General features: G+C 40.1%; 1 protein-coding gene across 3 annotated transcripts; it reads right to left on the reverse strand.

The window, feature by feature from the left end:
- Positions 1 to 625: 625 nt before the first annotated feature.
- On the reverse strand, positions 626 to 11831 carry abcb9 (ATP-binding cassette, sub-family B (MDR/TAP), member 9). Of its 3 annotated transcripts, XM_083784326.1 has the most exons (12): positions 10856 to 11831; positions 9989 to 10103; positions 9707 to 9837; positions 9346 to 9383; positions 9178 to 9198; positions 8665 to 8862; positions 8209 to 8337; positions 7845 to 8033; positions 6392 to 6565; positions 5068 to 5227; positions 4103 to 4239; positions 626 to 1821 (listed from the first exon to the last, which is right to left on the reverse strand). In XM_083784326.1, exons 1-12 carry the CDS (start codon positions 11544 to 11546, stop codon positions 1501 to 1503), a joined length of 2304 nt encoding a protein of 767 aa, XP_083640452.1. In that variant the 5' UTR covers positions 11547 to 11831; the 3' UTR covers positions 626 to 1500. The 3 variants fall into 3 exon arrangements, with proteins under 3 accessions (XP_083640452.1, XP_083640453.1, XP_083640451.1); XM_083784327.1 differs by lacking the exon at positions 9178 to 9198; XM_083784325.1 differs by having other exon boundaries at positions 9178 to 9383.
- Positions 11832 to 12619: the final 788 nt, after the last annotated feature.

A 12619-nucleotide genomic window follows, 5' to 3' on the forward strand; every position in this document is an offset into this window, starting at 1 on the left:
GTATCGTCCAATTTCTTCTCTGTATCGTTCCAATTTCACGCATGCGCACACCACTCGTGCTCATGACAACAGGATCATTGCTGGTTGTAGGAGTTCTGGTGCCCTCTACTGGTATAAATAAGTAACATACTCGTGCTCACTTATACATACATACATACAGGTACACGGACAGGTACACGGACATTGCTGGATGTAGGAGTGGTTGCACCACTCAAAAAGAGACATCAAAGAGGAAGGACGGGGCCCAGGCCGTAGCGTAACGGTCTGGGCACCGGACTGGTAATCCAGTCGCAGTGTGCCGCGGGTTCGACTCCCGGACCTGACACGGCCTTTACTGCATGTCATCCCCCCATCTCTCTCCCGTTTCCTGTCAGCCTACTGTCTGTCCCTTCAAAAATCAATAAAAAAAATATCTTTAAAAAAAAAAAAAAAAAGAGGAAGGACGGGTGGGGGTGGATCAACATATGGAATGTCAGAACAACATACTGTATATGGATCAGCAACATGCAATATTAATCACAAAAAGTAATCCAACTCTTTTATTCTTCAATATGTGTATGCAGCAACCACGCCCCCATTTATGAATTACATACAGACACAAAAGTCCTCCTTGACTAAGGTATACCAGAAAAGGCACAATTCCAGTTCTTACATGGCAAGAAATTATACATTTCAGGACCCTTAACTATTAAAAGTACATTTCTGTAAATCAGGTTTGACTTTGGTTTGAGCATCATCGTTACTACTGTAAAATTAAAGTGTCTTGTACAACAATGGCAACACCCAGTAGGCTGTACTGTACACCATATAGCATTTTCTACCATTGAAAACAATGCTGAGGACAGAGGAACACCATATGTTGAAACGCGTCCGTTGCTCTGTCTGGAGAGATGTGAAAAGGACTTTTATTGTGTGCTGGCTGTTTTCTTAGTTTCATGATATTGTTGAGCCGTGCACATTGAGACGTTTGTTTAATCTGGAGTGTTGCAGGCATTCTGCTTTGCAGTGGTTTTCTACCATATTGAAAATGCCACATACAGTACGTTTAGATTTTCTACATTGCGCAGAAGCCCATTACTAAAGGCCAGACCGCACTAAATAATGCAAGTAGTCGCAACTCCTTGCAACAAAACCATTTTAAGGCCATTGGGGATAATGGTTGCAAGTAGTTGTATGTTGCAAGGAGTTGCAGGGAGTTGGTGCATTGGTGTGGACTGGCCGCAACAGTCAAGGCAATAATACAAGATTCCCTCAAGATTCTCTAAACGCAAAGAATAACAAATAGCAGCGCATATTGGTAATATTTTCTACAGTGCTACGGTTTGTTCTGTTCCCATTGTTTGCCAAGCAGAGCACGTACTGAATTAACTTCATCTTCTCAAGCATACAAGAAGAGAAAGACATGATAGGCCTGGACTACTGCAGTTCATCAATGCATCATGCTTTTCATTCAGGGTCAGCAACCACAGGATATCTAACAGTGGTTCATTTGTTTTTTCCTCAATAGCAAGCATTGCAATCAGACTCGCTGGCACTACTGCTGCTTTGTCTGCCCCGCTGCCTTCTATCCTCAAACATCTTAGGAGGGGGCTTTTCAACAGGATTGAGGACCTCAGCACCCGTCTCGATGCCCAGGACCTGCCTCTGCACCAGCTTGGAGTAAAGGCCTCCACTGGCCATGAGGTGACTGTGTGTCCCTTGCTCCACTATGTGTCCTCGGTCAATCACAATAATGTTGTCAGCCTTCTCCACGGTGCTCAATCGATGGGCAATCACTAGCACTGTATGTTTTCCAATTATGTTATTAAGAGCCTGTTGAACCTGGGAGCGGAAATGGGGAGAAAAAAAACATGTTACAATTCAAATTCATGCAAAAACAAAAGCTAGTTTGTTTATTGGGAAACAACATTTCTGAACTTAGACTTTCATCAGGTTATCATGTAAAACAAGAGAGTGAGACCAAGGTTGCCCAGTGTCCAACCATACAGATTCAGATACAAACATCCTGAGAGTAATTGTAAAGAGATTGTACTTCATTTCCATCCTTTAAGTTCAATAAAAAAGGTTACTTGACAACCAAACCTGTGATCATGTATAGTCTATAGTAGTCTAGTCTAGTGCACCTTGACAGTGTATCCTGTATTACTTGAAAGCAATACTGCACTAAATGCTCAAGTTACTTTAGTTACAATTGCCCTATAAACCGCTGCTAAAATTCTATAGATGCACTTTATACCTTTGTACCATGTTTTATGCTTTGTTTCCTAGTGTAATCTTTGCTAAATATGGTGTATTTATGTTGCATTCATATGCATGTCCATTAATATGCAATGTCCCGTCCAAATAAACAAATGAAGAAATACATAATAGGCGTAATAATCAGGGCAAAATGGCGTAAACAAATACAACAATTCAACATTGTCTGGTAGGGGCTTCACAAAAATCTGTCCCTGAGGGAGGAGAAAAAAGGACAGAATCAAAATAAAGAAACACTATGTACTGTATAATCAATGAAAGCAGTCTTCAAAGAAAAAAGGTTTGGGAATCCAAATACTGTTTTGTTTCTAACATGGCAGAGCTAATATTATCCACAGAACTGTTGATGGGAACAAAATGAAAACATTTGATGCTGATGATGATTGTGAACCATTTCTAAAAGGTAAGACTTTTCATGGAATGAATCCCATTTTCTTCCTATGATATCTGTGTATTATTACATTATACAATGAAGCAAAAAAGTTATACAATTTACAAGTTTTGTCCAGGACTGTTTACCTAATGGGCTAACCAGGGCTTGAATTACCAGGCCCAAAGCGATAATAACAGAAAAAGGGAACTTGCGATGGAGATTGACAGAAAATTCTCGTCGGTTCGGTGTGTGCCTGCAAGCCAGATAAACAGCTTAGGCTGTTGTAATAATATTATCGGGATGAATTACTGTCAGGTTGGTACCAGTTTTCTGAAAACAAAAACAGAAAAACATATATTCCAGGCAATAGCAGGCACTCAAAAACAGCATTCAGGAAGATCAGGAATAGATATATATATATATATTTTAAGCCTTTATTGTCTCTGCCTAAATCTATAACTATAATTTAAAAAAATCTTGTGTATGTAGTAAAAGGGAAAGTTTTATTATCTTCCACCTTCCATACAGTTATCTATTTAATTATGATGACTTATTTTTGTTTCTGGAATTGTATACCGTTATTTCATCATCTGACAGGCAGCATTCTCAGTCTACTTCTGAACCTAATTCCACTCTACTATTGCACCTTCTGTATTATAGATCCATTACTTATAGTAAACAGTAATATAAATATAGATTTTTTTTGTGGCTAAAAGTTGGCAGGAAGTATTACTTCCATCTTGTGGACAAACAGTGCAACTGTAGGGACCATAGCTAAGCTATAGTATAATGCAAACCACAAAATAACTTTTAATGCAGCAAAAAAAAAAGGTTGTTAAAAGGTTCCAGCTCTACATTGTGATTGTGATAGTAACAATTGACTTTATATTAAGGTCGTCTTTATAATGCATTATATATATAAGTCATTATAACACTTGTTATAAATGTTTATAATCATGTATAACAACTTATAACCACCTTTATAACATATCATAATGCATTATTATGCTCAGTGGAACAGCACATTATAACTATTATAACTTAGGTGGTTATAAAGGCACATAGAGAAGTGCTGTAATGTCTGTCATAATGCATTATAACCATTGTGTTTATTAATTGGAATAATGTCTTATAAACATCAATAATATGCTATGGCAGGACCTTGAGACCTTTAAGTAAAGTGGCAACATTCTTTAATGGTTATTAGCAGTTGTATCATTTTATAATACCCTATAGCTTGACTTTGTGACCTTTAAGTAAAGTGACAAAACTTTGTATAATATGCTATAGCAACAGAACAGAAAGCATTTTTGTTCAGCATAGAACCAGAAATGAATACTGTAGTGTACTATTGTAGTGTATACTATGCATTATGTCTAATGATGATGAGTACAATAAAATACATACAATACAATAACAATATGCAGCTAATGTGTTGTATGTTTTCTTCAGTTACTGATGTAGTTCACTTACAATGTGTTCACTTTCTGCATCCAGGGCACTGGTGGCTTCATCCAGAATGAGAACACGTGGATTACGGATGAGCGCTCGTGCAATGGCTACCCTTTGCTTTTGGCCCCCTGAGAGCTGAGTTCCCTTCTCTCCCACACCTGACAGAAAGGTATACAGGAATAACGTGTTATTATGTGGATGAGGAAATAAATAAAATAATACACGTGTGAACTGTGAAGTGAGGGGCGCTAATATATTAAAGTCTAACTCATGTTGATTAGGTGATGCAATGGTTATGTAAAACAAACGGTGCAAGATTACGTAAATTTTCCCTTCATTGTCAATGAAGGGGGAAAATATATAAATAAATATATATCAATCTGGTCTACTGCACAGCAAAACATAGTCTCCGTGGCAAAACCTAACTCACTTCCAGTCACTTCACTTTGACATGTTTTAAGAGAGGTGAATTCCTGTGAAATAATGAAAAGAAGCGGCTTGGACTCCTCATGCATAGAAGTATGCGGTCAGTCCGTTGCTCTCACCAGGTTGGCAGAGGGAGTGTAACGCCCAGGATTACGTTATATAAATGACACTGGGTGAAAATATGCGCTGCAAAATCGTGGGATAAAAAAAATAATAATAATAATAATAATAATAATGGACAGGAGGAAATAAGCAGCCTTGATGCATCATATCCATAGCTGACTCTCATTGGCAGGTTTCTACCCCACAGTCCACCTGTGTTTTCGTTTAAACAGTACATGTTACGTTTGATAATTACAATTAAAAATCCAGGAGACCCAGTGTCCCAGTGACCCCCTTACAATACAGAATGATTTGGGCCTCAAAATCAGGAAGGCCCCGCGATTGTCGGGAAAGGTGAGTCAAACCCAGAATTTGATCAAATATCATCTATTGTGGGCCCAGCTTAAATATACATTTTGTATAGAGACCCAATAAAAAATAATAAAGTTTTAAATTACCTGTCTCGTAACCTTTAGTGAGGTTTGTGATGAAGTCATGAGCATTTGCCTTTGTAGCAGCCTGTACCACAGTGTCCAAGGCAATGTTACTCAGGCCATACCTGATGTTCTGTTCAACTGTCCGTGCAAACAATACAGGCTCCTGACCCACCAAAGACACCTGCAACAACAGACACAGGGAATGATGGCTGGTGGCAGTATAAACAAGGAAAGTAGTGCAAGTTAACTTCCAAAGGGATCAGAGTGATGCAAATAGCCTGACCACACCAAAGGGTCGAGACGGTTTTAGCGTTGTCCCAGCGGTGTGATATGTCCTGTTGCACGTTGACACACGTCGTCCCAAGTTGTCTCAAGTGATTCAACGCATGGAATTCAATGGCCCAAACCACTCCAAAGGGTCACCATGCAACTCCTTGCAACCGTTTGGACCCAAGGAGTTGCGTGGTGACCCTTTGGTGTGGTTAGGGCTTTAGACTCACTAAATTGAGAAAGGACGCAATCATCTCACCCTCCGGGGGTCCTAGGATGCAATAGTGTACTCAGTACTGTACTCTAATGTTTTTTTAGGACTCATAAAATGTCCCTGGGACCCATCTAAAAGACCACCCCTGGGTCCCAGGACCTATCCTAGTAAAACCACTCCCCCTGCTGGACAACATTTGCATTTTGCAATTAGGGAGAGTCTGGTGTCTCTCAGGTGTCTCCCAGTCCTAAACCTAACCCTAACCTTAACCCCAGTAAACGTAACTTGCCCGGGGGCGTGGTTATAAACACAACCCGTGTAGGAATTAGTGTGTAGCCTCTCACGCAGAGACGATGTACTCCGGACCAAATCAGACCGGAGCGATATGCAGCTGTATGCGGCCGCTAGAGGCGGGATCAACGCGAGACTGATGACATATTGAAGCTGTGCCACAGCACAAATGTAAACACGACCTAACAAGTCTACAACTCAAAAGTATTATGGAGATATCAGATTGTTGTCCGGTTCATCGTTTCTGCTTGAGAGAGCCCAGATGCCCATTACATTGAAAACCTATTTTCATCACTGGGATCACACCCATTATGTATTCTCTGAAATAAAGTGATGACTACCCTGCATGCTGTGGTCTTCATGGACTTTAAACATTGTTAAGTCTGCACACGATGCTCAGTGTTTGTGACCGTATCCAAGTACCCTGATAACTGCCCTAACAACTAACCTACAGGTACTACCCTACAGGTACTACACTAGTGTAAACTTGCCACAAGTTCACAGTGTGTTTGTACGTGCAGTATACAAAATTAATAATTGGGTACTTTTTACAATAGCATTTGTACTAACCATGGAGTGGAGGTAATCATGCTGGTATATTTGTACAGGCCTTCCATCCAGTAGCACCTGCCCTTGCTGGGGGGGGTAGAAGTTCTCAAGGAGGGCCACACATGAGCTCTTTCCACTGCCTGAGGGCCCGACCAGGGCTGTCACCTCCCCAGGACGCAATGTGAACGATACACCCTGCATCACATCATAAGTTAGTTAAAAATCACACCTGTGTGAAGTGAGTGGCGCTCTTGTCATCGTACATCAATTTATGTTAGCGGACATTTGACATTGCTACATAAGGTATTATGTGTTTTATATATGACGTCATTTCTCCGTTCATTGTCAATGGCAAATCTTGAGACATGTGTGGACAAAAGCTGTTTATAGAAGGGGCGCGCCCCTTAAAAAAAAAAAATCACACCTGTGTGAAGTGAGGGGCACTCTTATCATCAGATTCATACATACATCATCTCATTCCGGCCAATGAGAATTTGCGTCCTCATCTTCAATGTTTGTGTTTACGCAATGTTTGTGTTTACACAAACACACACAAAAACTTTCCATTCATTGTCAATGGCATTTAATGTTTGTGTTAGAACAAAGTTTGTGTTTACACACACAGTAAAAGCTGGACATAGGAGGGGATAGCGCCCCTCAAAAAAAATTGTTTGTTCAAAAGTCAATGTTCACCTTTTAAATTCACAATTTAATTAGTTCAAAATGTTTATGTGAGACTAAAGACTATAATTAGGTACATACAGTAGGTTTAAGGTTACGCAGTTAAGTACTTTATTACAGGCATAATATTGCATTGTTACAGTACCCAGAAAGTATACCAAATGAAAAATTACTATTTAAACTTCAATTTAGATTTTAGCATCCTTGCTTCCTTCAGATTACTAACTCACATTATAGGGTTTAAATGGCTTTACCTGTGTGGAAACGCTGTAATTAACCATGGGCTAATTCCAACTATATATACCGGTAGTTGGAATATATGCCAGCTCAGTGGCCTTGAGGTTAGGGTGTTCCATCCCCCAGCCAGGTCATACCAAAGACTATAAAAATGGGACCCAGTGAATTGGGGGTAAATCCCTGTGACACTAGTAGTGTCATGTCCAGGGGGTGCACTTGTAGATCACAGCTGGAGGATGTACACAATTAACCCATTCTGGCCGGGTACCCATTTTGGTGTCGGCATCACGTCATGCTTTAGCTATTTAAAAATAGCAGATCTACAAGCTCATATCGCGCCACCGAGTGGCGCGATACGAGCTTGTAGGTCTGCTATTTTTGAAAAAAATCGAAGAACGACTGACATTTTTTTAATCTGATCTCAGGTCAGAATGGGTTCATCAGACCAGTGTGTGTCCGGCGGAAACCCTCGTGTGAATCTGATCTCAGGTCAGAATGGGTTAATTCCAACTCAACAATTGAGCTCTAAAAAAAGACTACCTCTCCAGCAACAAACCTTCAATATTTCAGTCTCAGGGCGTGTCGGATAGGCAAATGTCACGTCCTTGAACTCCACCAGGCCTTTACACGTGTCCGGAGCCTCTTGACCATCAAGTGGGTGTTTGGGATTTCTATCCAAATATTCAAAAACCTTCTCGGCTGCACCCACTCCCTGCATGAGGCCCGTGTAGACAGATGATATGCTCTGGAAGATATGTCGAGCAATATAGGGGACAAGAGGATCAGTTTAATTCATACAACTATTATTCATAAGTAAGTAAGTCAAAGAGGCTTAACTGCTCATCGTAAAGACCCTAAAGTAAGAAAGAAAGAAAGAAAGAAAGAAAGAAAGGGACATGGACCTATAGCAAAAGGAATACCTCTAGACATTCTCCCATCTCCAGCTCATAGATGACAAAGGCTATCAAGGTCCCACCGCTCATCTGACCAGTCACCACTAGATGGCCACCATAATAGAGTATGGCAATTTGAAGAGCAAGTTCTGAGATCTGTTAAAACACAGGCACATATTATGAATATTCAAAATGTTACCAAAATCACATATAAATCAAATAACCAAATATTATTATAACTCTTACATGTTTAAAAAAAAAATAACAATAAGTTTTTGCCATTAGAGAAAACTCTATCATGGCATGGGGCCATTTTCCAGGCCCTAATATACTCCTAAAAATAGGAGTTCCAGGCACAGAGCCATAGTTGCATGCAATGTTGGTAATCTAGGATTCATAGCTTATTCTACTGTTACAATGACTGCAAGCCACTCTGTAAAAGTATTACCTTAAGTCCTAAGTGACAATGTAAAATGTACCTACACAACTAGACCACACATAGCAGGCATAGGCCAGGGCTTGCTTCTTGTTGAGCTGGAACATAACCATGAGCCTGTCATAGTAGGAATCTGCCTCCTCCTCTTCACTGGCAAAACTCCGTACTGTTCTAATGCCTGAGATAGTCTCCTCAGCCACCTTGTTGGCCTCAGCCAGGGCTGTCTGTACTTCTTTAGTGAGCCCCTGGAAGAAAACATTTTTAGTTTAATGTAGGATCAGTAAATGAGAGAAACTTACACTGACTTGGAGATTTGGAGGTTTTGTAAAGCAAAGATAATCCAACCCATTTAAAAACAAGCTATCTCCTAATAAAACACACAATTTCCACTAGTTGTGTTGCTTCTTTCTTATTTGTTAAATTTTCATGACACTTTTTAACTCTGATCAGAAATGTTGTAAACTAACATTGTCTTTCATTATCTTTTGACCCTGTGCAGTGTGTTTCATATGTCATAAGTTCCCTGCAAAGTCCTAAGTGGTTCTGTTTCAGACACCTACCTTGTAGTATTCCCCATAGACCTTGGAGACAACGGCAATGAAAGGGAAGCCCATTATGGTGACCAGCGTGAGCCTCCAGGACAAGCCAAACATAAAAATAAAGAAGCCAACTCCCTTCACAACGCTTCGTAGGAAGATGTTGACGTTCTGGGAGATGAGGTCACTCACCTGGGTGGTGTCAGCAGTTAGACGAGATGTGATGTCACCTGTGTGGGAGAGAGGAGGAGAAATAAAAGTGTTATTATGGCGTGGCAACCGACAATGAAAGCAAGGCACAGGATGAGGCTTCTTATAGTATCAAGTTGTCTATCAGTAAAGGAAATCAGGGAGATACAGTGATGAGAGTTGTATTATAGTTTATTGAACTTAATGGCTGGATGGTCACACAAACATATAGAAGGATGGATAAATGAATGTACATATGAACAGAAGACAAATGGGTGGAAAGATTAAATCAATTGATTTGTGAATAAGTCAATAAAATGAGGGACAGACAGATAGTGATTAATGCCTACCATCACCTCATTACCTGTATGGTTAGCATCAAAGAACCCAATCTCCTGCTTCATCAGACATCTGAATAAATCGTTCCGGAGTTTCAGATTTAGTCTGGCAAACGTCAAAGAGAAGACTCCTCCACGCACCCCCATTGCAAGAGAACTAATAATAAGAGGCAAACTTATGTTATAAAACATTCATACGCAGTCAAAGCTGAAATTTAACTCTAAAAGTGTCAAAATTGACCTGGATTAGGACTGTTGCCAAATCAGATACGGATGAGATTTATGAAAGAAAATCCCCATATACTTACCTACATAAGGCTAGTACTGACAGTGTCACTAAGGGCTTGATGAAGTACTCCATTTTCTGGTGAACCACTATGCCATCTATGGCCTTGCCTGTGTAATAAGGTATGAAGGCCTCACCTATGATGTGATGAAAGACCATAACATTATAGCCAGATCATACAAATATTTTGGAAAAACTAACCATGAGTAGAACGCTATAGACTAAACACATTTGTGTTCATTTAGCTTTTAAGTGTAAAGAATCACACCTGTGTGATTCTTTACGCTCCAGGGGCGCTCTTACCATTATACATCATAATTCATCTTCTCATGAACAACTGAATTGGTAATTGGTAGCTCCGATTTGCTCAATCTGGTAAGATGTATCATATGACGTATATTTTATTTTCCCTTCATTGTCAATGGCATTTAATGTTTGTGTTCGCCACACATTTACGTCATATTTGAGGGACATGACCTAATTTCTCCTTTCATTGTCAATGGCCAATGTGAGGACAAAAGCTGTAAAAAAATACACCCAAATGTATACCCTTTTATCTTTATGCTTTTAACCACACATAGTGTGGTTAAAAATAAACACATTGATTAAGAAATCTTCAATTTAAGTGCTTGATTAATTGCTTTTCTAATTGAGATAAAATGATGTTTGATCTGAGACATTGCGACCACATGTGCAATACTACAGTAATGACTGTATGACTTATTAGTAATTAGTCTTATACACACACTCACACAGGTTATTTCAAAACTAACTAATTGGTGACCTATTGCATATTTCTCATTCAACCCAGTGTTGTAAAGCTGTCTAATGAGTTACATCTATTGGCCCATTCAGTGGTCACACTCACACGTGAATGAATGATACTCACAAACAGCAGATATCAGGAGGAAGAGGAAGGCCACAAACAGGAGGCCTTTATCATGGCTGCAATATTTCAGCAAGCGACCCAATGTGGCTCCTGAGTTAGTCTTCTCCTGTTTCCTTATCCTTCCTGACTTCCTCCTCCTCCCCCCACCACCCCCTCGTGTTTCTACCTCCACCTCTTCTTCAGTATCCTCGTGCTTGGTGGTCTCCACCAGACTCTCTGTGTCACTGCAGCACCCTCTTCCTTCCCCACCACTGTCAATGCCAGAGCTATCCTCCTTCCCCAAGAGCCACCAGGGCAACATCGTGCCCAGGGACGACCCACAGGTCCAGAAGAACAGGCAGAGAAACCAGGGCTGTTGGACCAAATCCTCCTGCTCAGTCAGCATCAGCAGCTTGACCATAGCGTAGGTGACGATGACCAGACAGATGAGGAGAATGACAGTAGATAGGTTGGACACCCTCCGTGGACCATCCTCCGTGTTCCATCCGACCCCAATGACAGCACCCAGGAGCAGGGAGGCTCGAACCAACACAGTCCCCCATATGTCCAACAACGATTTGAGAATGTTAAAGTTCTGGACATCCTCGTTGAATATGGTGACATTTGATACACGTGTATACAGGATTGTGGTAACAATAACATCCATGAGGATATACAGTAACGCGCAGCTTAAACCTAACTTGATACCCATTTTAAATTGTATATTTGTGGGGTAGCTGTTGTGGCTTTAATAACTTAAATAGGCTATAGCTTTAAACTAAGTAACCTAAATGTACAAGGTCTCGTTGTTGCACTCCTACCGTAGACATGTAGGCTACTTGTCACTTGAAGTTGTCTCTCAGTCTCAGATCTCAAGAGTGTCCAGAGATGGTCAAGTGACGTCGGGGCCGAGCGCATGAATGCCATCTAAAAATAAACTTGATTCTAGTCGAGTGGATGTCATCCTTTATCCAGTTTAGTTCAGCAGTTCAGGTGCTGTTGTAGTTACAGTAGAGGAGGTAGACGGAAGCGGCACTGTCGTCAGTGGCTCCTCCCACACTCAAAGCATGCATTGGGGGTGTGTTCAAAAGATACAGTGTTAACTATGGCAAGCCGTTTTAACATTTAATCAACCACCCTCCTATCTGTAATATATGTTTTAGATATCCAAAACCATGTTTCTCCTAGTCAAAACTGCATTCTCACTAGCCATAATTGTAATTAAAGATATCCATAATAACATTCTTACTAGTACAAATAGTATTTCAAGATATCTAGAATTTAATTTCTCCTAATCAAAATTCTATTTAAGATATCTTTAAATAATATAAGTGGCTGTTTTAACATTTAATCGCTAGACTGGATATGTATTCCAGATATCTGTAATTCAGTTCTTCCTAGTCAAAACTAACGTTTGTTTCAGATATCCACAATGACATTCCTCCTATCCAAAACTGTAATTTAAGATATCCACAAGGACATTTTTCCTATCCAAAATTACCATTTGAGATATCCATATTGTCATTCCTAGCGATTAAATGTTAAAACTGCTTGCCATAGTAACCTAACAGTATTAAACAACAGTCCTCCTCTACTGTATTCATTAAATAAAATATGGCACAAAAAGTAAAGTTAAGATATAAAAAAAAGGCTACAATTAAAATTGCCTACTACTCACTGAAGTTGTCATCTTACATGGTGAAAAGATGAGTTAAAAAACACCAAGGGGGGGGGGGGGGGGGGGGGATTCTCACAAGGACATGGGCAACGAGGTGAATAAATGTT

The sequence above is a fragment of the Protomyctophum parallelum genome (genome assembly GCF_964188405.1).
Source record: "Protomyctophum parallelum genome assembly, chromosome: 15".
NCBI classification, from domain to species: domain Eukaryota; kingdom Metazoa; phylum Chordata; class Actinopteri; order Myctophiformes; family Myctophidae; genus Protomyctophum; species Protomyctophum parallelum.

Excerpts from the sequence above, each read along its gene's own strand:
- abcb9 (XM_083784325.1), bottom strand. The coding sequence starts at position 11,546 with ATGGGTATCAAGTTAGGTTTAAGCTGCGCGTTACTGTATATCCTCATG. Across the intron at positions 8,338-8,664 it reads GCTATGTGTGGTCTAGTTGT|ATCTCAGAACTTGCTCTTCA; the intron begins GTAGGTACATTT and ends GTGTTTTAACAG. Across the intron at positions 6,566-7,844 it reads CTGAGACTGAAATATTGAAG|GGTGTATCGTTCACATTGCG; the intron begins GTTTGTTGCTGG and ends GATGTGATGCAG.